General features: G+C 37.3%; 1 protein-coding gene across 2 annotated transcripts in view; it reads left to right on the forward strand.

Moving 5' to 3' along the window:
- The window catches only part of LOC144664458 (uncharacterized), a 33,866-nt gene extending 14,393 nt beyond the window's left edge, over positions 1-19,473 (forward strand). For both annotated transcript variants that reach the window (XM_078525579.1, XM_078525580.1), the window contains 5 exons: positions 5,848-7,362; positions 8,430-10,762; positions 11,662-11,701; positions 12,369-12,458; positions 16,654-19,473. In XM_078525579.1, the coding sequence (XP_078381705.1) occupies positions 5,848-7,362; positions 8,430-10,762; positions 11,662-11,701; positions 12,369-12,458; positions 16,654-16,949 (4,274 nt within the window). In that variant the 3' untranslated portion in view covers positions 16,950-19,473. The remainder of the gene's footprint in view (positions 1-5,847; positions 7,363-8,429; positions 10,763-11,661; positions 11,702-12,368; positions 12,459-16,653) is intronic.
- The last annotated feature ends 3,250 nt before the right edge of the window (positions 19,474-22,723 follow it).

The raw sequence follows: 22,723 nt of genomic DNA on the forward strand, positions 1-22,723 counted from the left end.
ATCGTGGTGTTTTTTTGTTACGAATTATGCAATACTTGATGAAATGAACGATTGGATGTGGTTTGACTGAGGACGATAATGCAAATTCTTCTCGCCACCAGTTTTTAGGATTTGGTCGCCAAAGTGAAAAATCAGGAAAAATTTAGTCGCATTGGCGCTTGCAGTAGGCGCAATTTTGTGCCCTGGTTGAGTAGAGTCCAGTTGAGTGCAGTCAAGTGAAAATGAGTTGGTCCAGTTCAGCTTTCTATTCGCTGCCGACGGAGACCTTCTTTTCGCTCGTCACGCAATCCAACGAGAGAAAAAATTGCGTAACGAGCCAAGAGAACGTCATTTTTTTTACACATATTTTAAATTTATTTAAATTTATTTAAATTCATTTTGAATTTTTTTATTATCTGTGTTTAAAAATCAAAGGCTCTTCGAGCAACCTCATGGTAATTCGATGAACGAAGTGCCGACCTCCGCATTTTTTCTAAATAAGTGTCCAGTAACGTAAAGCAATCTCACTTTGCTTTATTTTTCCACGTGAGTCGCGTCATTGATGGCTCGTGCTCGCAGGGGTCGTAGCGCTATTCAGTTTTCACAACCAAAATATTTACTGGTTATTGTATTACCTTTGATCCTTTAAGCATTTAAGTAAATTTGTTTTGTGAATATGTTTACTTTTCTGTCAGCACGTATAGCGTTATTTTTGAGCAGCGGAAAAAATTGAGAGAAAAGATACGCCCGAACACATCGTGTATCTGCTCGACTCAAAAAGATGAATGAAAGTCTCTTCGAGATACCGACTTTTTTGCATGAAGTATGAGTCGAAGGTTTATCCTGTGCATTGTTCTTCGAACTTATCATTACAGTTGCTTTGTAGTTTAGTTTAACAATTTCCTATCTTCGCGGAGGAAATGCAGCCATATAATTTTGTCAAAAATGGCTCGTCCGCGCCGGGTATTTATACACATATTCCTCAACATTACACAAATAAACAGTGCAAATTTCACCGAGATCTGACAATTCTATACTTTAACATTGATTACGGCAGCGAAATTAGCAAATGAAACAACAAAATATGCGTTCGACGCTTTGTTTTTGCGACGAAAAAGCACGAAAAAAATACGGATATTTCCGACTACTGTCGGAGAAAACATTGCGCATATTATTGCGGCGTAAACAAATCGATACACTCAAGCTGCGTTTTGTCTAGGCTCTGCGAGGGTCGGATATCAAGACAGCTTCTTCGTGGGCTTAAGAAGGATTAAACAAAAGCCATATATACAGTGAATGCTTTCGAATTATATTTGAAGATGAAATACGAAAAAATTTTGCTGCCTTTGACTGAAATTCCACTCGAACTGCGTCGATACGATCGCATGTTGTAAAGCCGATTCATGCAACGACCTAGGCTGATGACGAAATAGAATGGCGCTTGTAGCGACCAAATTTGGCCTAATTTTTAACCGCTCCTAAGCTAAAAGAAGCCCCCATCTCTTGCATTTGTTTTAACTTAAAAAATATCTTTGAAAAGAGCGAGTTTTTTTGGTATGGTTTATTTTTGACGTTTGTAACTTTTTAAACGATGTAAGTGCTAGTGATTATTTATTCGTGTTTTAGTTACGCAATCCATTGTTTGTGCGACGCTTTTTATAAATCGCCTTTCAGACACACGTGCGTTGAGATAAGAAAGCTGACATGTCACTTTTTAAATTGTTATATAACGTTTGTAAATGTGACAAGTCACGTTTTTTTTCCACGATATCGCAAGTGATCACCCACAGCTGAAAGTAATCTCTTGAGAAATTAAAACAGTCCCTTGAGAAATTAAAAAAATCCTTTGAGAGTTTACAAGAATGTGAAATTTTCCCTAACATAACTGTTATTCTCCTACTTTCGCTTGTAAACAAGCAAAAAAGTCGAAAAAAAAAACGGATGACGTGACACGAGGTGACGTGACGCGAAACAAAAACGTGCCGTGGATGTTGTGTTGGCTAAAACACGTCACAAGGCGAGCGTCATAATTTTTTATAACAGTTTAAGCGTAACAGTATGTAGTTCATAGCGCCAATTCCGTATTTTATCACAAAAATATTTAAGTGTAACCTTTGAATCTTTTTAGCATTAAGTAAATTTGTTTTGTGAATATGTTTACTTTTTTTTTAGCATCGAATAAAATTTGAGAGAAAGATGCGCGTTTCTGCACGACTCAAAAAGATCAAGAACGGATGACGTGACACGAAGATGATGTGACGCGAAACAAAAACGTGCATGAATGTTGTGTTCACTAAAACGCTTCTTTGAATGTTTTCTTACGTGAATGGGTCATTGATAGCCTATGCTCTGAGGCTTCGTTGAGCGAATTCTATTCTCTTTTATCACCAGAGGATAAGTGTAAGTGATCCTCTTTCGATTTGTTTTGTGAAATCCAATTTAGTTCCCTGAAAGAGAGAGACCCTGGAACGAGGTTGAAGAATAAATTGTTTCTGATTGACTTGTGCTGAATGCGTTTAAAGGGCCCTTCTGTCAGCACGTTTCTCGTTTAATGATGAATTAATTGCGGTTTGATATCAGAATCCAGTGAGTGATTGAGTGAGTGAGTGTTCGAGTGAGAAAATGCGGCCCATAACATAACCTCATCACCATTCGGTAAAAAATGGTGTTCCGGGTGGGTTCCGGGTTTTTCAGACACCCTGAAAAAAGTGACATAAGGCACATATCAGGTTGAGGGCAAAGAACTTTATTAACACTAAACACTAGACTAACAATACATATACAATAAAAAATAATCATTAAGGCCAACTGGAATAAGTTGAATACAGCTTGAACTGTTTGCTAGATAAAAGCATGCTGAAAGACAGTAAGAAAATCAATGTAAGAAATCGTTGCAAGCCTACAAGCTTATGACAAATAAATTTTATATGACAGTTATAATGTGTTTAGGATGGTTAGATCGTACAGTGTTAGTGAAATCTTTTCAAACTTAGCCATTGGGTAGAAGTTTTATTTGTGTGCTATCAGTACTTAGTCGTAGAGTTGATTCTACTCCAGTCTTGTTGAGATTATTCTACTTCAGTTGCGTCGAGTCCAGTCAAATAGAGTTGATTCTACTTAATTTGTGCCACGTTGAGTCGAGTCGGGTTGATTCAGTCCAGTCTAGTTGGTAGATTTCATTTTATTCCAGACGAGTTGCGTCGAGTTGGCAGGGCACAAAATTAACTTTTTTTTTTCCAGTAGCCAGTTCCAAAAATTTGGTCGCCAAAAAAGTAAATAATTGAATACAACATTTTTACTCTGCCATTTTACTAGATAAACCCTTTAGAATGGATTATTTTCACCTTACTTGAATTAATTTCAATCTCTAATGGCTTTTTGTGTACGCTATATGAAGCACAAGAACTGCGAAGACTTTTGGTGACCTTACATAAAGTACGAGAAGAAACCGCTGATCTTATTAATGTGGGCGCATGTACAACGTAAACATCACGCATGGAGCAAACAATCTACAATGTTTTTGACTTCATAAATGGATTTAAACATTCTGAATTGAGCCATTTTGCCTTGTAAACTTCAATACAACACGAAACACAAAAGACAGAAGGAAAATTTATTGTGTGACTGTTTTCATGGCTGTTGAAACTGAGAAAGAAAGTTGCCTGCCTGTAATAATGTCACTCGATTGGAAAACACATGACAGATTTTCTAAGGTTTTCTGACAGATAAAGCAAGATTTTATCGTGGTGTTTTTTTGTTACGAATTATGCAATACTTGATGAAATGAACGATTGGATGTGGTTTGACTGAGGACGATAATGCAAATTCTTCTCGCCACCAGTTTTTAGGATTTGGTCGCCAAAGTGAAAAATCAGGAAAAATTTAGTCGCATTGGCGCTTGCAGTAGGCGCAATTTTGTGCCCTGGTTGAGTAGAGTCCAGTTGAGTGCAGTCAAGTGAAAATGAGTTGGTGGAGTGGAGTTGTATAAGTATAGTTTACAGACGGTGTACAATACAACTTGATGCATGCTCGTTATTAAACAAAAACATTAAGTCTATAGAAAAAACAAAGAAGAAAATGGGAAAACAATACTACTTCATTACTCCAGTGAAGTTGAGTTGAGTCAAGTTGAGTCCAGCAGAGTGCAGTCGTGTTCCATTCCAGTTGATTCTAATTCAGTCCAGTCTAGTGCAGTTAAGAGTTAATTCTACTCCAGTCGAGTCAAGTTTATTCTACTTCAGTCGCGTGGAATCTTGTGGAGTTGAGTCCAATTAAATAAGTCCAGTCTAGTCATGAGATACATGAATTTCTACTATAAAAATGAAAGCAGCTTACTTCGTATATTAACTCTTTCGCATTTGAATTGGTTCCACATGGGTAACCAAGCTTTTTTTTTCAAACGAGAACTCCTGGATGCTAAACTAATTTGTATTTGTTTTTACAGTGCAAATTAAGAAAACACTCGGTAGGAAGATCGAACTTCTACCGTTGCTAGGAAATTTTAGTTTTTGGCCAATCACAACTGAACAAACAAGTATTTTTTATCAATTTCGTGTTGAGCTCGTAAGATCAAAAAACACTCTCAATCCCCCAGCTACAGCTGTAGGTATGAAAAAGGCGACAACTTGAGCCTCTCCCCATAGTGACTTCTATGCAAAAATGGCAAGATTGGCCACCGGAAATGAATTTTGGTTTAATTTGGAGGTGTTCTTGGTTGCATGACGAAGAAAATATGCACATTTCAGATACTATGTGATCGTTATTTTTGAAGAAAAACAGGCTTTCGCCGTGGAGTTGTCTTAAAGTGCTACTACGATCAAATTTTCGATTTCCATTTTTTTACATTTTCGTGTACAATTTGACTTTCTTACTCACCTTGCCAATTTTCAATCCATTACGAACATCAGAAGTCGTTTTATTTTAATGTTTATTTCCGATAATTTACGGCCGCCATTAAAAAACCTTGTTCCAAGGCTTGGTTGCGAATAGGGAGAAAATGACGTCAAGGCTCCAAATACCTCACTGCTGCTACCCGCCAACCACCACCAGCCACCCATAACCTGTGGAAAAGGGCTGCTCCTTTGTACATGTTTTTGATTCAGCTGAGATTATTGATAAAATTGGTCACCTCCACAAACACCACGGGACTTGGGTCGTTTGGTTTCCTTGGATTCACTACTTTCACTTTCATCTTGGGGGCATTTTCACCAGACTCAAAGTTACCGTATTTACTCGAATAAGCGCCGCGGCGCTTATTAAATTTTTCGTGCCTCAAGTGCAGCGCTTATTCGAGGGCGGCGCTTATTTAAAAATTGGACGCCACAAACAATGTCATCTAGACGAAACTTCTACAGTGACTAAAAGAAGGGTATTTTGATTGTCAGTTTCCGTCTCTTACGGAAGAAAAAAGTTGTGCTTGCTGTCCCGACAAAGTTCAAGCCCTTCAAAACGTTAACAAAACTACGTATTGTAAGAATTTTGGATAAAAAAAAAGAATGGGCGAGCGGTAAAACATAATAACTTGAACTGCAAAACATTGCTTTTGATGAAAAGGAATTTCCAAGGCTGTTTTAGAGTTGCATTGTAGTGCTATTTTTAGTTATACACAATTCTTTGAACAAGCGCCGCATCGGGACTGCAGCGCTTATTCGGGGGCGGCGCCTATTACCGGTAACTTTTTTGTCCCAAATGCGACGCTTATTCGGGGGCGACGCTTAATCGAGTAAATACGGTAATTTTCTATTTTTTCTTTTTCTTGCTAACTTTCTTTTTGTCTTTTGTTATTAAATGTCCAGATCTCAGGCTGTTTACAGTTTTATCTTTGGATAGACAAGGTACTCAATGTGGCTTTTATCTATTTAATTCTAGATGTTTTTAATCCAATTAAGATTATTGATGGAATTCGTCAACTCTACAAAGTCCGTGAGGGATGGCTTGCACCGTTTCTGTGGGATGATAAGTTCCAGTTTAATCTTGATGATATTTTCACCAGACTCAAAGTGGCCAGAAGAAAAAAAAGCATGAAAACAACGGAAACCAGAACTGTAAACATGTCGGAGATCTTTAAATGCCACGGAAAATGCGCATGTCCACCACCGAGAACAGTCTTCATTGAAGGAAAACCTGGTATGGGAAAAACAACGTACTGCAAAAAGCTTGTTCATGATTGGGCTACAGGCAAACAAGAGGAAGACGATTGCTTCCCAAGGTTCGAAATAGTGTTGTTACTGAGGTGTCGTGATATGAAATCTGACCTATGGGAGGCCATTGATGATCAACTTCTGCCTCAAGAAGTTACGAAAGACGACAGGGAAAGATTCTTCAACTTCATTCGCCACAACCAGTCTAAGGTACTGCTGATACTTGATGGATTAGACGAGGTTCCAGTGAATAAACTGCCAATGTTTGCCAATATCATTTGGGGCAGAGTACTTCCAAAATGTCGCTTGGTTGCTACGGCACAGCACAAGGCTGAAATAAATGTGACGATAAGAAGATACTGTGACTCCCTGCTGGAGATCGAAGGGTTTACCGAAGAAGATGCACGGGAGTTTATCGTCAAGTACTTCAAAACCATGGAAAATTTGGCCCAAAAGCTCTCGTCCAAATTGAAAAATGACAAAAACCTGAAAGAAATGACGGCAAACCCTCTGAACACTGCACTTCTGTGCCTTGTTTGCGATAAATGTAGAGGTGTTTTTCCAGAAACTGGAACTGAACTGTTCATGGAAATAGTACAGTATATTCTAAGACGATACATACAAAAGAAAGGATTAGAAAACAACGAGAACAACGAAAACAACAAGGATCTCATTGAAGCTTACAAACCTCAGCTGAAACACCTTGGCTGGATAGCTTTGAATGGTTTGCGTGAAGGCAACTTGGACTTTGATAAAAGGGAGCTTGGAAGCTATTCAGCCGACTTACCTGGATTCGGATTTCTTTCTGGAGATACCACACTAGGAGCGTTCCAACGTTACAGTTTTCTACACACAATTTTTCAGAAATTCTTTGCAGCATTTTATCTGTGTTGTCAGCTTCTCGACAAAGAAGACAAAGAAACCTCTCCCGACCTCTTAGTTGCTGAAGGAAGATATTCCCATGAACTAAATGAGGTGATTCCATTTGTATTTGGCATGCTAACAGCACGATGCCAGGAAACAGCAGTGGCCCTTATCAAGAGTATATCAACAACATTCAAGCAGAAAGTCAAAACAGATGGAGATGATCACTTGTACCGGTATGTTCTACTGGAGTGCATCAAAGAATGTTGTGGTAATGATGAGGGACAGACCAAGGTTCGCATTCTCACTGAAATGAATTTAGTTCTCCAGCTTCAAATGCCTTCTCTGGATGCTCTTGCTGAGTGGCTTAATAAAGGAGGTATGTTGAGAATTTATTGTTAGAACTATTATATTTTAAAACTGCCACTTAATAACATGTGTAGCGGTGAAAGGGGTGGGCAAGGAAGAGCAACTGATTGATAGAATAATATACTTTTATGATAGATGTCAAATATGTTCACATAATTATAATGAAAGTTGAGCATTGACTTTTTACCAGGAAAATGGATGTTAAATTATAAAATGCCTTGTCGTGGCTATGATCTGTTGTTTTGATTGTTCAATGATCATCTTCAGTTTTGAGTAATGACAACATTCCAGATTTGAATTTTTAATAGAGCTATTAATGTAATAATAGTCTTTGTTTAGGGACTGTTCAAGAATTACCTGGAAGGGGGCTGGGAAAAAAACGTCTCATCCCCCTCTCACAAAGCAAAAATTAATTTCACCCCCTCACCTACTGATATTATCAAGGGAAAAAATGAAATCCCCCATCTAGTATTAAATTTTACATCCAACCCCCTCTCTCCAGTTGTGATTAATCCCTATTTCCCCCAAACCCCCCCCCCCCCCTTTGACTTCACAACAACCCTCCAGGTAATTATTACACAGTTTCTTAGTTTCAACAAAGGAATATGTCGCCTTTTATAGAACCCTTGTCCTGATATTTACAAGTTGGCATATCAAGCCTTTGATTAGATGAAAGTCAAATGCTTTTTGGAAAAAAAAAAGGTTTAAATGTTTTAAAAATCAACACTAAACGTTTTCGATTATTAAGCTCATCATCAGGGTGTAAACAACTGCATTAGAACTGGGTGTTGTTAAGTCTTTGGCTTGTACTGAAAACTAATGGTGATCTTATTATCGAAAACTTTAGTGTATATAAATACATTCTATATTAGCAAACATAGGTCTATAAGCCCATAGGCTTGCAACTTACGTTTGACTAATTCAGTGTGACTAGTAGGCTACGTACTGAACATCTTCCTAATAAAAAAGTTTCTTTAATCCGTTTTGGTAAAAATAAAACCTTTACTAGAGTGTGTAAATACAATCTAAAATATTTTCCTTGATATTAGGTTCATTTACCAGTTGTTTTATCTACAGAGGTACCTCCAGAGATTATAGCACGAGGCCCTGATGCTTTGGCAGCCTACAACAAGGCCTTAGCTGAGGGAAGGACGTTTGACAAGAGGGTGCCAGTCATGTTGATTGGTCAGGAGCGCTCAGGAAAGACCAGTTTAAAGAAGTCACTCAGGGGAGAACCTTTCAACCAAGACGAGAAAAGCACTGTAGGGATAGATGTTGGTCCTTCTCATTTCAAAGTGACAACTGAGATTTGGAAGGTAGGGGAGGAGGAGCAACAAACAAATTCGGAGACACCTATTTCCTTTGAGCACCATGCAGCACGAGCGACTGTTAAAATTTTGAAAGAGCAAGAAGAAAAAGAAAGAAAAGAAAGAGCTCCAGATCCCGAAGAAAGAATTCCAGAAGCTTTGCAATCCGGCAAAATTCCTATGGAAGACACAGTCTCGGAAAGTCCAAGCAATGATGTTACTTCCGTCTTGGCAGCTGTAGAATTTGTTGTACCTAGTGCAAGCAGTCATACTAGTGACATGACATCCATTTCTTCATTAAGCACAAGTAGCCAAGATGATAACTTTGAAGAGAACCCAGACGATCCAGAATCTGTTCAGACATCGCGACATCCAGAACAAGAAGACAGCATACCAAAAAATGTAGAAATTGAGATGGAAAAGATTCATGAAAATGACAATCAAGTAGAAAACGAAGATGTATATTCTGTTTTGTGGGATTTTGCAGGACAATCAGTTTACTATACAACACATCCACTTTTTCTTACTTCAAGAGCAATCTACCTTCTCATAAATGACCTCAGCCAGGATCCCAAAACAGCATCACAACCTATCCTGAAAGAGAGATTGTACAAGGATCCAGAAGTCAGCAGTGATTTTAAAACTAATTTTGATTGTTTAGATTTTTGGATGTCTTCTGTGGCTTCTTTAGCGAGTCAACAAGAAAGTGATAAAGACGATAAAGACAGTTCTGAACCGGAAAAACAGAAAAAGAAAGAAAAGAACCAGAAACTTCCTGTAGTTTTCTTAGTCTTTACTCATGCAGATAAACCTTATGGTGGACCTCAGTGTGATCCTAAAAAACTAGCCAAACCAATATATGGGGATCTGCGGGAAAAACTGTATAAATCCCACTTGTATGATTTCTTTGTTGTGGATAACACCAAGTCGGGTCATGGATCCGAGTGTCAAGAAGTCTTGCGTTTGCGTGAAAAAATTCTTGAGGTTTCTAAGGAGCTACCGCAAATGAAAGAAGCCATTCCAATCAAGTGGCTGAAGTGTGAGAAGGAACTTGAAGCTATGAGAGAAAGTGGCAAGAAATGGATAACTCTTGAGACAGCAAAAATGATTGCATCTGAAGAATGCAATATTGTCGATGATACAGAATTCCGGACATTTCTGAACTTTTTGCATGACAAGAGAATTGTGATTCACTTCGATAACACTCCAGAGCTGGATAAATTGGTGATTCTGGACCCTCAGTGGTTGATTGACGTGTTCAAGAAAGTAATAACGGTCAAACCCTTTGAGCATGAGGAGGAATTTGCAGATCATTGGGAGAAGCTTGAGGAGAAAGGAATCCTGGAGGAAGAACTTTTAAAACATGTTTGGGCTCCTTGGCTTGACAGCAAAGAGAGTCTTATCGCAATTATGGAGAAATTCAGCTTGCTTTGTCATTTGTCTTCATCAAATGAATCTGCTAATCAGTATCTGGTTCCATCCATGTTGCGGTCATATCCACCAGAGAGGATAAAGGACTTGGTTAGGTCTCCAAAAATTTCACCTCTTTTTATTAAATTTGATTCTGGTCACGTTCCGCTTGGCTTTTTCCCCCGACTGTTACTAAAGTTACCAAAGGGTTTTCAGTGTGGCAAAGAAAAACGTATAGATGCTCACCTGTTCAAAAATTATGCCAGATTCTTCTTCCTCTTTGAAAAGGGAAACTATTCTTTAATCCTTCAGTGCTGTTCCTCATTCATTAAAGTTGTTGTGCACAGAGGGAATGACAGTCATGGTGACAACCCCTTTGATTTGAAGTGTGCCCGTGAGGTGCGTGGGAAACTGGGATCGATACTTGAGTCCATGCGCAAGGACTTCTTTTGGCTAAAGAACATGAGCTGTGCAATAAGTTTCATGTGTCCAGTCTGTTGTCAAGAAGATGCAATTAACTATACATGCAGCAGACACAAGGCAGAAAGTTGCAAAGAAGAGGAATGCCTGCACCTCTGGGATGAGACGCAGTTGGTCAACACAAAGAATGGGAACAATTATTGCGCCAAGTGTCCTGATGCACCGGACAACACAGTTCGTCTCAAGCAGTTTTACCCGTGGTTCGCTGATCAGGTAAATAGCCTTAAATATTTTTGGTTTACAAGGGAATTTTGGTAAAGTTGTTAATAAATGGCTGTTACACATTTTTGGCGATAAAAATATGACATCACTTAGAAATTAAAAGTTACCAAGAAAATTGTTTGCAGAGTAAATTCAAAAATGCTTTCTTTGAGAATGAAAACGGAAAATTACTTGAATAAAAACAAGTTGAAATAAATGGAACATGTCCGAGGTTGAAATAATTTTTTTATAGAAATGATCTTATGTGAGTCAAGCAGCTATGACCCTAGACAAGAGTGTTGGGAAGCTTTGCACTTTGTTCTTCCCCTCCCCTCCCCTATTCAATCTTGAGCTAATAGTGACATTACACGCACAAGATTGTAAAGTAAGGAACAACATTGATAGAGGCCAAGAGGGGTACAGGGGGATCTTAAAGCAGCACGGAAATGGAGATTGCTGAATTTAATTCAGAACTCTCTGTAATCGGGCAAGTTTTTATAGCCTTCCCAACTATTTTTCGCTGGGGTTGTAGGTCTACGTCAAGAACATTGCACCAGAGTTGAATTTAAAAATGCTTTGTCTGAAAAGTTATAATATGGCAACGCCAATGGTTAAAGTAATTTATTTTCAGAAATGATCTCATACTAGTGAAACAGCAAAAAATTTCACGTTAATGGATGCCATACCAAATGAAACGAACAATAAAATTGTAAATTTTAAGAACAAGTTGTCCTTGTTTCAGCCAAACTCGCCCGTTGATTTAGTTGAAAGATACCCCAAAGTGATTTATTTGCAAGTTGTAGGATCATAGCCAAGACTTCCCCTAAAAAGAATGTTTGGGGAATTGCTTTTTCCTGAGAAATGTAGGCTAATAGTTGAAATTGACCTTATTACTGTTTTTGTATATACAGCTGCCAGCGGAGCAAGAAGAAGAGTTGTCTTCCGATGAAGGTAACCTGGCCAGTTTGATTATGTTTTAGCTCTAGCTTGAATTCCTGCAGGGCATTCTGTTCTCCTTATGTACAGACCAAGGGTATTAACATTTTTTGATCATTTGGTGAATTACAATTTTTTCGCCATTAAAAAAAAAACGCTTTAACCATCGATGAAATTCAGCTACGGCCAAATTGGAAAGTATTCACCAGGGTTCTTGTTTGTTTTTATTTGCTTCAATCTTAATGCAGAAATTATCACAACTTCTATATTGCCAAACGACAAACTGCAGTTTGCTGTCAGTAGTAAGCATGAATCTAATGGTGTCTAGTGTTTCAGTAATTCGTCGATAGTGTCATTTTTGACGGTCTAGGCGCAGCGTATAGGTCCTCTACATTGCCCTCAAACGTCATCCTCCCCCCCAGTTCATACTTGATTACAAGTGACTATCCCTTTTACAACTTCCCAGTGACACTTTTGATCTCTACCTTCAAATGGGTTAGACTAACTCAACGAAATTTTTCGCTGAAAAATCTGGTTTTCTTTAGAACTGAATTTTGTTAAGATCAGAACTTGTTCACGATCGAAAATTATTTATTCAAATAGGCTGAGTAGGCAAATGATAAAGTGACAGACAGCGATACTTTCCAAATGTTAATGATATACATTGTTTTCCTGTTTAAAGGTCCTTCCGATGAACGCGTTAACCGAAGGAGAAAATCATCTTCCCCAGTTTCAAGCAGCAAACCCGTTAAACAGAGTAGTTCGTCGTCAGGTAAATTTCATTTGGAAAAGATAAGGGTAGAAATCTGCGACAGTTTCATAGCCATTCTTTCCTGGATGGGGCTCATGAAATTGCTTTGTTTATCGCAGATCAAGTGCTTTCATTAATCTTATAGGGTTTCAGCACAATGTTTCAGATAATTTTTGACCCACTTTAGGGATGGCACTACCCTTATCGAAACTTTTTGGACACTTCAGTGGCATGTCCTGTTCGTTTAGTCTCACCACGGGTATTTTTGCTGAAACCATGGCTCCATCATACGTCCCTGATGTGTCGTCGATTAGGTATAAATAACCTAGCCCTTGTGTTGAACTCTAAGTTCTAAAATATTTTTTCGTGGGCGTCATAGCGACGCAAGTGTTCATAGCTAAGAAATTAAATCCAACTTCATTACATTTGTTCAAAAAAATTAAGTTCAAAATTTAAGAAAGGTACCTTAACTTAATAACTATGTTTGTTTTTTATCAATGGAACATAAGGACTCGGTAACAAAAAACTTTGGCATTCTTCAGTCTTGTTTAAGTTGTAGAACCACTTTTCTGACAATTAAGAAGGGTACCGTTAGTATAAGATTCGAACTGAAGTAGTCTCATTTTTGTGCCAATAGGCCGCTTTGTTTCTCCTAACGGGCAGTAGAAACGAAACACTCTGAATTGTTTGATTGGCTGTTTAAAACAAAGAAATCTTGAACTGAAGTCAAGACTCCCACACAGTTTATAGAAACATAACGACTGCATACATGAAGACCCGCATTCCGCCGAGAATCTAGGACTAGCAATCCTTTGTGAAGAGCCCTATGGGCTATGGGGACGAGAATGAAGTTGTCTCAAAACGTCTTGGACAACGTTCAGTCATGAAGCAGACTTTGCATTATTATGGGAGTATTTTAGATAAGGTTAAACTTTATTTTAGCAGGGTAGCCCATTCAGCTCATAGGCTGGTATCCAGAGGGGCCCTGCATCTAAAAACATAGGCACGCTAAGCGTGCAGGAGTTATTTTTTTCAATTTATGGGGTGGCTTGGGGTGAAACTGGGTGATTGTCCTATTGGGATGGTTTATGCCATGGGTTGAGCTATTTGTGTATGGCGGCCCACGGAGTCACTTTTTTGCACAAAATTTGATTGAAAAACAAAAACTAATTCAATTATCAAAATGTCACAAAATGGCACGTTCTTATTCTGTTTAAAGCGGTTATTTTGTTGCTAGCTTTCTAGCAACCGTAACGTGTTACTTTTGTTTGTCACGGAATACTTTTGGCTTTTTGCCAAACACTGTAACATGATACTGTTGTTTTTCTCACTTTTGAAACATGATACCTTTGTTTTTTAAAACGAACGTAACACGATACCCTTGTTTTTCTCGAAAAAGCCACGTCTCCATATACCGGTAGACATTGAACGAAAAGTACTATAATAAACGAAGTAATAAACGAATCAAATCAAAAACCACTTTCTTCGGGAAAGTTCTTTAAAGCTCAGTACACCTGGGGTATTTGTTTCCTATCAGAACTGTTCAACAAAGATTTTCGTTCATTCACAACGTAAATTCTTCAGCAAACAAGAACTAATTGAGTTATCAAATTGTCACGGAATGGCACGCTCTTATTGTGATTTTGCTATCGATCGTAGTTACTTTTAACAGCAAAGTTAATACTTGTACCGGTTCATTAAATGTTTGAACGAGATGTTTTACAGTTGATTTCAGTTTACTTTGGCCGTCCGCTTTGTGAAGTTTGTTGGGAAATTGGAAACTCTGTTATGAAGTTGCCAATTACGTTGCGAGTTTGCGAATCAAATTGCGAACTTCGATACAAAGTTCCCAACTTCGGCCCGACTGAACTTTTCAAGTTTGGTAGTTGAGAATAAACGAGACATGTTGTTCGAAAGTCATGGCGATTTGTGAACTCGATGATTTTAGAACTAGTCAAGGAAGGTTGAAGTGCAAGACAACGTTTCGCATCAGCGATCACGCAAGTGATTTGCCGATAAATAAATTTTATGCATGTAGAAATTTGGTCAAATTTTAACTTTTTTTGTATGAAAACACATATTTAACGATTTCTGTGAGGCATAATCTTCAGTGTCTTCAATTTCAAGTCTTCTGCGTTTGTAAACCGGATGAAACTGGATGGTTTACCCATATGTAAAAATTGATTTTAATCGAAGCCGACGCGACGCGACAGGGAAGACTAATTTGTTCGAGACAACATGTTCACGGCTCGCCGAACATAAAAGTTTTTTTATTTTTATGGCATTTGTTTCCAACAGTTTAGCGTAGCAAAGCCCTTTTTGATAACATAATTACAGAAGGTTTTAATAAATTCGGGACGAAGTTGGGAACTTTGTATCGAAGCTCACAATTTGATTCGCAAACTCGCAACCTATTTGGCAACTTCGTAACAAACTTTCCAATTTCCCAACGAACTTCGCAAAGCGGGCGGCAAACGTAATGACAACATTATTCTTCAAATCTACTTTGTGCAAATGTTATATGTAATTTTTACTACGGTCAGGAAAGCTAGCCTCTCCAAACGTACGCTCGAATAAGACGAATAACAAGTTAGTGTTGGGCCTTTTGCTCACGGCGTGTGCGTTGTAAGCAGGCGAGCGTTACGAAAACAGTTTTTAATCCAGGGGTAATTCACAACTCACCAATTCCGCCTCCTACAAATCTAAAATCTTCGAACGAATCGCTCACTACAACTGTGTCAGATTGCTTCCCCTTTATAAACTACAATTTGATTGGTTCCGATAGTACCTGAAATCTGATTGGTGTGACAAACACACATACTTCACTGACCCACTGACTGATTACAAGGACACGACGACTAAGAGCTATTTTTGAAAAAAATAACTCAAAAATTACATGAAAACTCTAAAAAGATAAAACAGAATACTGAGCTAAATTTCAATAATCGGAAATTTACATGAAAATTAAGATTAAAAAATGCTGAGCTAATTAACAATAATATTTACAAAATAGGCTAAAAACGTTACTAAAATACTATGATAAAAACAGGACAACTCGGATTAATATTAATCCGCGGATTATAATAATAATAGATTATAATAGGATTATTATAATCCAGAAATAGATTATTATAATCCAGTAATAGATTATTATAATCCAGTAATATATTATTATAATCCAGTAATAGATTAAGGCACGGCAAAAAATTGGAAGGATTAGATTATTATTAATATTATAATCCGGATTAATATTAATCTCTATTATAATCCCGATAAAAGCTTGCGAATGTTTAGATAACAGCAAATCGAAAGATATGTTTATTTAAAATATTGTTTAGTAGCTCATTAAACAAATTGCAAACAGTTACTGTCATCAGCAGACGCACTAATTAAAAAAATATCTTTATATTTAACTGATCTTCAGACTGTGTCGTTAGATGTGGGTGAAATACAATTTAAACTACGTTAATGGAGGACGGTTGGAACGATCCTGTCTCTGTTCCAACCGTCCTCCATGAACGTAGTTTAAATTGTATTTCACCCGCATCTAACAGAACACTCTGATGATCGCTTCGTGTGTGAAACTCTGAGTAACTGTTCGCATGTATTTGCATCGAGCACTTCTACGATTGTGTGAAACCTTTTACATTTTTCTTTGTTAATTTTACTGATCAGATATCTGTTATATTTAGATACCAAGCAAAAGGGTCCAAGAATGCATAAGATATTGATAAGGCCGCCTTAGATCAATCTTCGGAAGCTTTGGACTAGGATTGCGTTGTTGAGATTTATTATTAAGATTAATATTAATCCGATTAATATTAATCTTACATAAGATTAATATTAGTCTTAATAGATTAAGGCACGGCTCAAACCTCAGTAATAGATTATAATAATCTATTAATGGATTATAATAATCTATTACTGGATTATAATAATCTATTACTGGATTATAATAATCATTAGGATTAATATTAATCCGATTAATATTAATCCGAGTTGTCCTGTAAAAAGAAACGTTTTGTTCGACGGCAAAAGCTCTGTATACTGTCGGCGTGGCTGTTTGCGAAGGACTATAGATATGTAGGAGTGTTTTAGTTAGTAAGAAATGTATTTCTTTGAGTAGATGTTTCACGGAACCCTTTTTATAAAGGTAAAACTACGAATTACGTCAACTCATATGTTAAGTCTTACGAACATTCTGCGTTTCTTTTAGATTATAGGGTTAAGGATGGTAATCCTGAATATGACGACTTGGAAGGACTGGCAAATAAAATTCTTGGGAATTGGAAGGCCCTTGGGCGTCGGCTGTTAGGAAATCACGAAGTTGTCGCAATTGATGTTAACAAAATGGAATGCTTCGACAAGGCCTATGAAATGTTGACGCAATGGAAACGAAGCAAAGGCTCAGAAGCAACCTTCCTTGTTTTATATAACGCCTTGTGTCATGATTTTGTGAAGTGTAGAGAATTAGCAGAAGAAATTTGCTGCGTTAACGTGGATTTCCAGTGACGCGTAACATTTTACGTGCGTAAAAAATTTAGAGACAATGTATGAACGACTTGCGTACGCGTTTACGGAAGTCGTGCATACATTATAATGGAATAAAGTGTGTTTTTGAGAGAAGAACTCAGAAAAAAAAATCCTGAGTTCACAGATGGAACTTGAACCCACGACCTTCCGTACACTAGTTGGACGCTCTAACCACTGAGCTACTGAGAACTCTAGTGGTGAGCAGTGGTCATTTGTGGGTGACACAACGACTGCATCGCGAAATCAAATTCTGTCAATAAACAGTTACACACACATTTAACTGCATCACGCAGTCACTAGACTTTCTCAAAGTCCTTCTACGCGCGGTTTAGGTATGTCGCGTACGAACTTAACTCTTGCTAGAAAAGTCACGCGCTCGCAGAAACACCGCCCCCTGATAATTGATACCTCTTGCTTTCGGCGGGAAACTTGATTCAAAATCCTTCAAGCGGGACAAGTCGCCCTCTCGCGACTTCGTCACTCGCGGTCGTCGCTTCGCTCACCAATAGAGGGCGACTTGGTGCAAGTCTACGCAGTCACGTAATACATTGTCTCTAATTTTTTTCACGCTCGTAAACGCACGGAAAAAATTACGCGTCACTGGAAATCCACCTTTAGGCAACGAGTTTTTTTTTTTTTTTTTTTTTCTTTTTTTTTTTTTTTAAAGAAGTTTTTTTTATTAGTGTTAATAGTATTTACAAGATTAAGTTACAGTAGACCATACAGCGTACATATAACAGAAGCGTTTTACAGGATATTGAGATTAGCTACTTGAGATTATAATTCTATGAACAGTGCATATAACTATCATATTTAGTTACAATGAAAAAAAAGAAACAAGTTACGACAAAAGAATTTAGTTTTTTTTAGAAAAAAAAAAAGAATAATGCACAGAGAAAAAAAAAGGAAAAAATATAAAAGAAAAAAAAAATTACAAGAGATTTCCGTATGTTTGATTGAACTTATTAAGACTGTTAAGATTGTATGGCAATTTCTCTTTGTATATTAAGTTTGTCCATTAAGAGTGCGAGAAAGCTGTTGAAACATAATTTTTCGTCGTGTAAGCTTTTACAGTATATGGAGTACTTAGCAATAAGAAGCGTGTATTTAAAGCGTACATGTGAATCTTGTTGTCAAAAATGCCATATAAAATCATAGAGTTTAATAAGGTAATATTTTCTTTAGTTTTGCTGGACCACCAATTTTGAAATAAATTCCAAAAAGCTAAAGTTGAAGGACAGTGCAAAAACATGTGATCTAAAGAATGTCTGTCAGTGAGACATTGAGGGCATATGTCATTATCCAATATTTTGGCCTTAATAAGGCTAACCTTTGTTGGAAGAATATTATGAATAATCTTGAATTGAAACATTGATATCTTAATGTCATTTTTTATCTGGAAAGGTAATTCATACTCTGTTTATGTTTGCTGGATTAAAACCATACCTTAAGATTTTGCCTTCAGCGGTCTTTAGGCAACGAGTCCTGCAAGCACACTAAATGAAGTTATTGATTTTCCTGGTAAATTGAAGAGAATGTACGAGACGTGAAGAAGCAGCCTGTTTGGTTAATTGTTTTTATTTCAGTTTTATTAATAAAAGTTAACTGTACTCTTACCTGTACTGTCACTGTACTTTAAAGTACCCATACGCAGTTAAAGCCTGGTTTTCACTAGCAACGCAAGCACATGCGCAAGCACAAGCGCAAGCATAACAGCTCTTATTTCATAGTGAAAACGGCTCCGACGCAAGCATAAGCACAAGCGCAAGCACAAGGATCAAAATTTTTCCTTTTCTTGTGCTTGCGCTTATGCTTGCGTTCATGTGAAAACGAAATATCGCACAAGCACAAGAAAATTGTTTACGTCTGGCCGTGTGTAGCCAATTAAAGCACTCGTTCCAGCACTTGAACAAAGTTGCAGAGGCCGCGGGTGATTTTGATAAAATCAAACCGAGTAGCGAAAGAAATGGAGACGAATGCTTTCTTCTATAACCCAAATACTTCTTTTTCCGCGTTTTTTGTACTCACTTTCGCTTTCTTCGTCATAAGAGTAGAGGAGACAACAACACTCGACGCCTGAGAGTTTTGGACGCAATATTTTCCGAGAGAACGAAGTCGAGAACGAAGCCTTCAAACTCGTAAACATCGTATTCTTATGCTAATGTGCTTGTGCTTTTGTCGACGTTCGTTTTCACTTGGCACAAACTACCTACGCTTGCGCTTGTTTTTGTGCTTGTGCTTGCGTCGCTAGTGAAAACCAGGCTTAACATAACTCAACTAAAGCAAACACAGATATATCTTTTTAGGAGAGCTTTAGTTAGATATTTTTATAGTTTAGTGTATTTTTACAATAAACTTAAGCGAACTAGCTAGTCTTTTTATTCTTTTTAGTCTTCTATTGTATTGATCCTTTATCTTTTATTATATACAAATTGTAACTTTTTTAATATAGATATGTAATTTCAACATTGTAAATAACTTGTAAAGCGCTATTGGATAGAGATAGTAACAGAGCTCTATAAATAAAGTATTGTTATATTTCATTATTTTCTTTTTTATTTACTTACTTACTGAAACACACCGAGACAAAGCAAACAACAGTATAGCGAAATAAGGGGGAAACAGCCCTGTGTTACGTAATAGACATATTTACCGATACGGAGGCCATTTTGAATAAATTAATTTTATGTCATTTTATGGGATGCCTGGGGATAAGATAAGATAAGATAACTTTATTTATAAACGGTTTTTCCATCAGTCAATTAAATTACTGGACTATCCACCTATCTAACTAACTACAAAAATTTAATAACAAATTCAAATAACAAAAAAAAGAAAAGTCTGCTTTTCATGGAGGCCGTGTCTAAAATTTACTTAAAATTTAGATATTACTTTAAACTGTGCCGACTTAAGGTGGCTGGTAACGGTTTCCAGCAAATTCCAGCTCTTATACTTTGACGGGTCAGTACTACAGATCTTTATCAGTTGATGCTACAATAATGGTATAAAATTAATGCCCAATGATTGGTGAATATGTTGTGATTATTTTCATGACGTCACTGGTTACTATAGCAACAATATTACCTGTTAAAAACACCCTTAGTTTTGACTTTAAGTGCTTATAACTCAAAAACGAGCTCGGTGACCCCCATTTTTTATTATTGAACATTGATCAGCATGTTAAGTTACAACTTTTTGCAAAGTTAAAAAAATTCTACGAAGCGGTTTCAGAGCCACCTTAAAAATATGAAAATTTAAGGTGGCTGTGAAACCGCTTCGTAGAATTTTTTAACTTTGCAAAAAGTTGCAATCTAACATGTTGATCAATGTTCAATAATAAAAAATGAGGGTCACCGAGCTCATTTTTGAGTTATAAGCACTTAAAGTCAAAATAAAGGGTGTTTTTAACAAGTTATACTGTTGCTATAGTAACCAGTGACGTCATGAAAATAATCAAAACATATTTGCCAATCATTGGGCATTAATTTCATACCATTATTGTAGCATCAACTGATAAAGATTTATAGTACTGACCCGTCAAAGTATAAGAGCTGAAAAGTCCTGGAAACCGTTACCAGCCACCTTAATTTAGATTTGAAATCGGCCAGTGAAGATGCTTGTCTTAGGTCTATAGGTAAGTTGTTCTACAACTGAGCTCCGCTGTACGAAAAACTTTTCTTGAGATAATCAGTTCGAGGTTGTGGAAGAACTAATTTGTTTTCGGTATTCCTTAAACGATAAGCATTAACATCGTCACGATATACGAATCTTGATCTCAGATAATCAGGAGTCATACCATGTATTGTTTTATACATTAGGATAGACTTCTGTTCCAATCTTTTAAATTACTATCATAACTCGCAGACATTAGGGTACGAGCTGCGCAGTTTTGAAGCCTTTGCAGTTTTTTTTTTTTTTTTTTTTTTTGCAGTTTTTCTTTGCAGTTTTTTTTTTCCTTGTTACAGCTTCCCCACACTACGTTGCAATAATCAAATTGTGGTTGAATAAGGCTTTTCTAAACTTTAATTAAAATATTAAATGGAGTGAGATGCCGAATTCGTTTAATTGCACCAATGGCATAAGCTATCTTATTAGAAATGTTTTCAATATGACACTCCCAGTTTATATTTTGATCAACATAAACTCCGAGGAATTTAGCGGAGGTTACTTGTTCTAATGCGTGTGATGGAACGTGAAATGCTTGTGTTGTCGTCATCCAGTACCCCTGTTTATACCATGCCATAGAAAATACAGCCAATCAGAATACAGGAAAGCCGTTGTATATTCGACGGTATTCAACCCAACCTTCCCATAGTGCGCTGCGACTGTATTCTCGACGAAATTTAGTAAGCGTATTTTCTATGGCATGGTATAAAATAGTTACACAACACTTTCTCGTGGTATACTATGGAATATCCCACTTGTCACTTGTATTTTCTTGGCATACACACTCGCCTTAAGGCTCGTGTGTATACCGAGAAAATACAAGTGTCTCGTGGGATATTCCATAGTATACCACGAGAAAGTGTAGCATAACTAGTATGTATACTTTTGATTACCGTTTAATAATCATGGCTGATAAAAACACAAACGATTTCAGTGTGGAGGAACAAAATATTTGGAAAGTCGGGAAATTACAAAAATACCCTACAGTGGAGCCCCGTTAATACGGACACAAAGTATTATCGGGGTGTCCGTATTAAGCGGGCTCTCAGACAAAAAATCACGGACACATTTTTATCGAAACAGAGACGAAGGCAAATATTTTAACGGCAATGAAACGTTCAATTCTACTGCAACTGTAGCAAGTTTTAACTATACATCGGTTACTGTAAAGTTCAACGCTGTAACGTGAAAATCACTTTTTACTTCTGATGAAGGCAGCACTGTCGAAACATTTAGTTTTACATTGAACTTTACAGTATCCAATGTGCTCATTTGAATTAACGCTGCGCAGGACACATATATGTTTCGTTAAGTTTAACTATACCCGGGACTATAAAACCTTTTGGTCATTTTTTATACTGCCCAAAGAAAACTAATTTAATAGTACTGCAGATGAAGAAATCTGTGGCTTTTCTTTATACACGGAATAAAGCAGACATTTTAACAGCAACAAAACGTAACTTTTACTGTAACAAGTTTAACTAGGCAAACCTTACGCTCAACTTCTTATACTCTCGGACTAAAATTACTTAACCATTCTCACTCATTAATTATGCCGCTCATTCTCCGGCGTGAATAAGATATGGGAAAATATTGTGGCCAATGCAATAAGCGGTTGGGTGCGCAAGTACAATAGCTGTGTGTTACATCGCCGAAGGGGAGGTGGGAGGGTCGAATATTCGTCCAGACTCCCCGGCTTGCGTATCTCTTTCGAAATTCCCCGAATCTAAGCAAAGGTATCTTTAAATTAGGAGATAATGCATGTGGTGATTCAGCATTACATAGTCTAACCCATCTAAAACAGGGTTTACACGCAGTCCGGAATTCGGCGTCATAATAGGCCTTTTGCAGAACACGGTCACGTGACCTCGTCAATCATAAAAATATGTGGTAGTACAAAATGGTTGTTAGAAATAGAAAAAACACAATGAAATTAGTAAGGTTGTCATTTTTTAGACTGCTGGTGCTTATAGTGCTTTTAAAGTTTAAAAACTTCAGGGATTTGTAAATCTGGCAATCATTTTGCCCTAGCCCCTATTTTTATGATTGACAAGGTCACGTGACCATGTTCTGCAAAGGACCTACAG

This window comes from Oculina patagonica, chromosome 8, assembly GCF_052425735.1.
Source record: "Oculina patagonica isolate OP01 chromosome 8, crgOcupat, whole genome shotgun sequence".
In the NCBI taxonomy this organism is placed as follows: Eukaryota; Metazoa; Cnidaria; class Anthozoa; order Scleractinia; family Oculinidae; genus Oculina; species Oculina patagonica.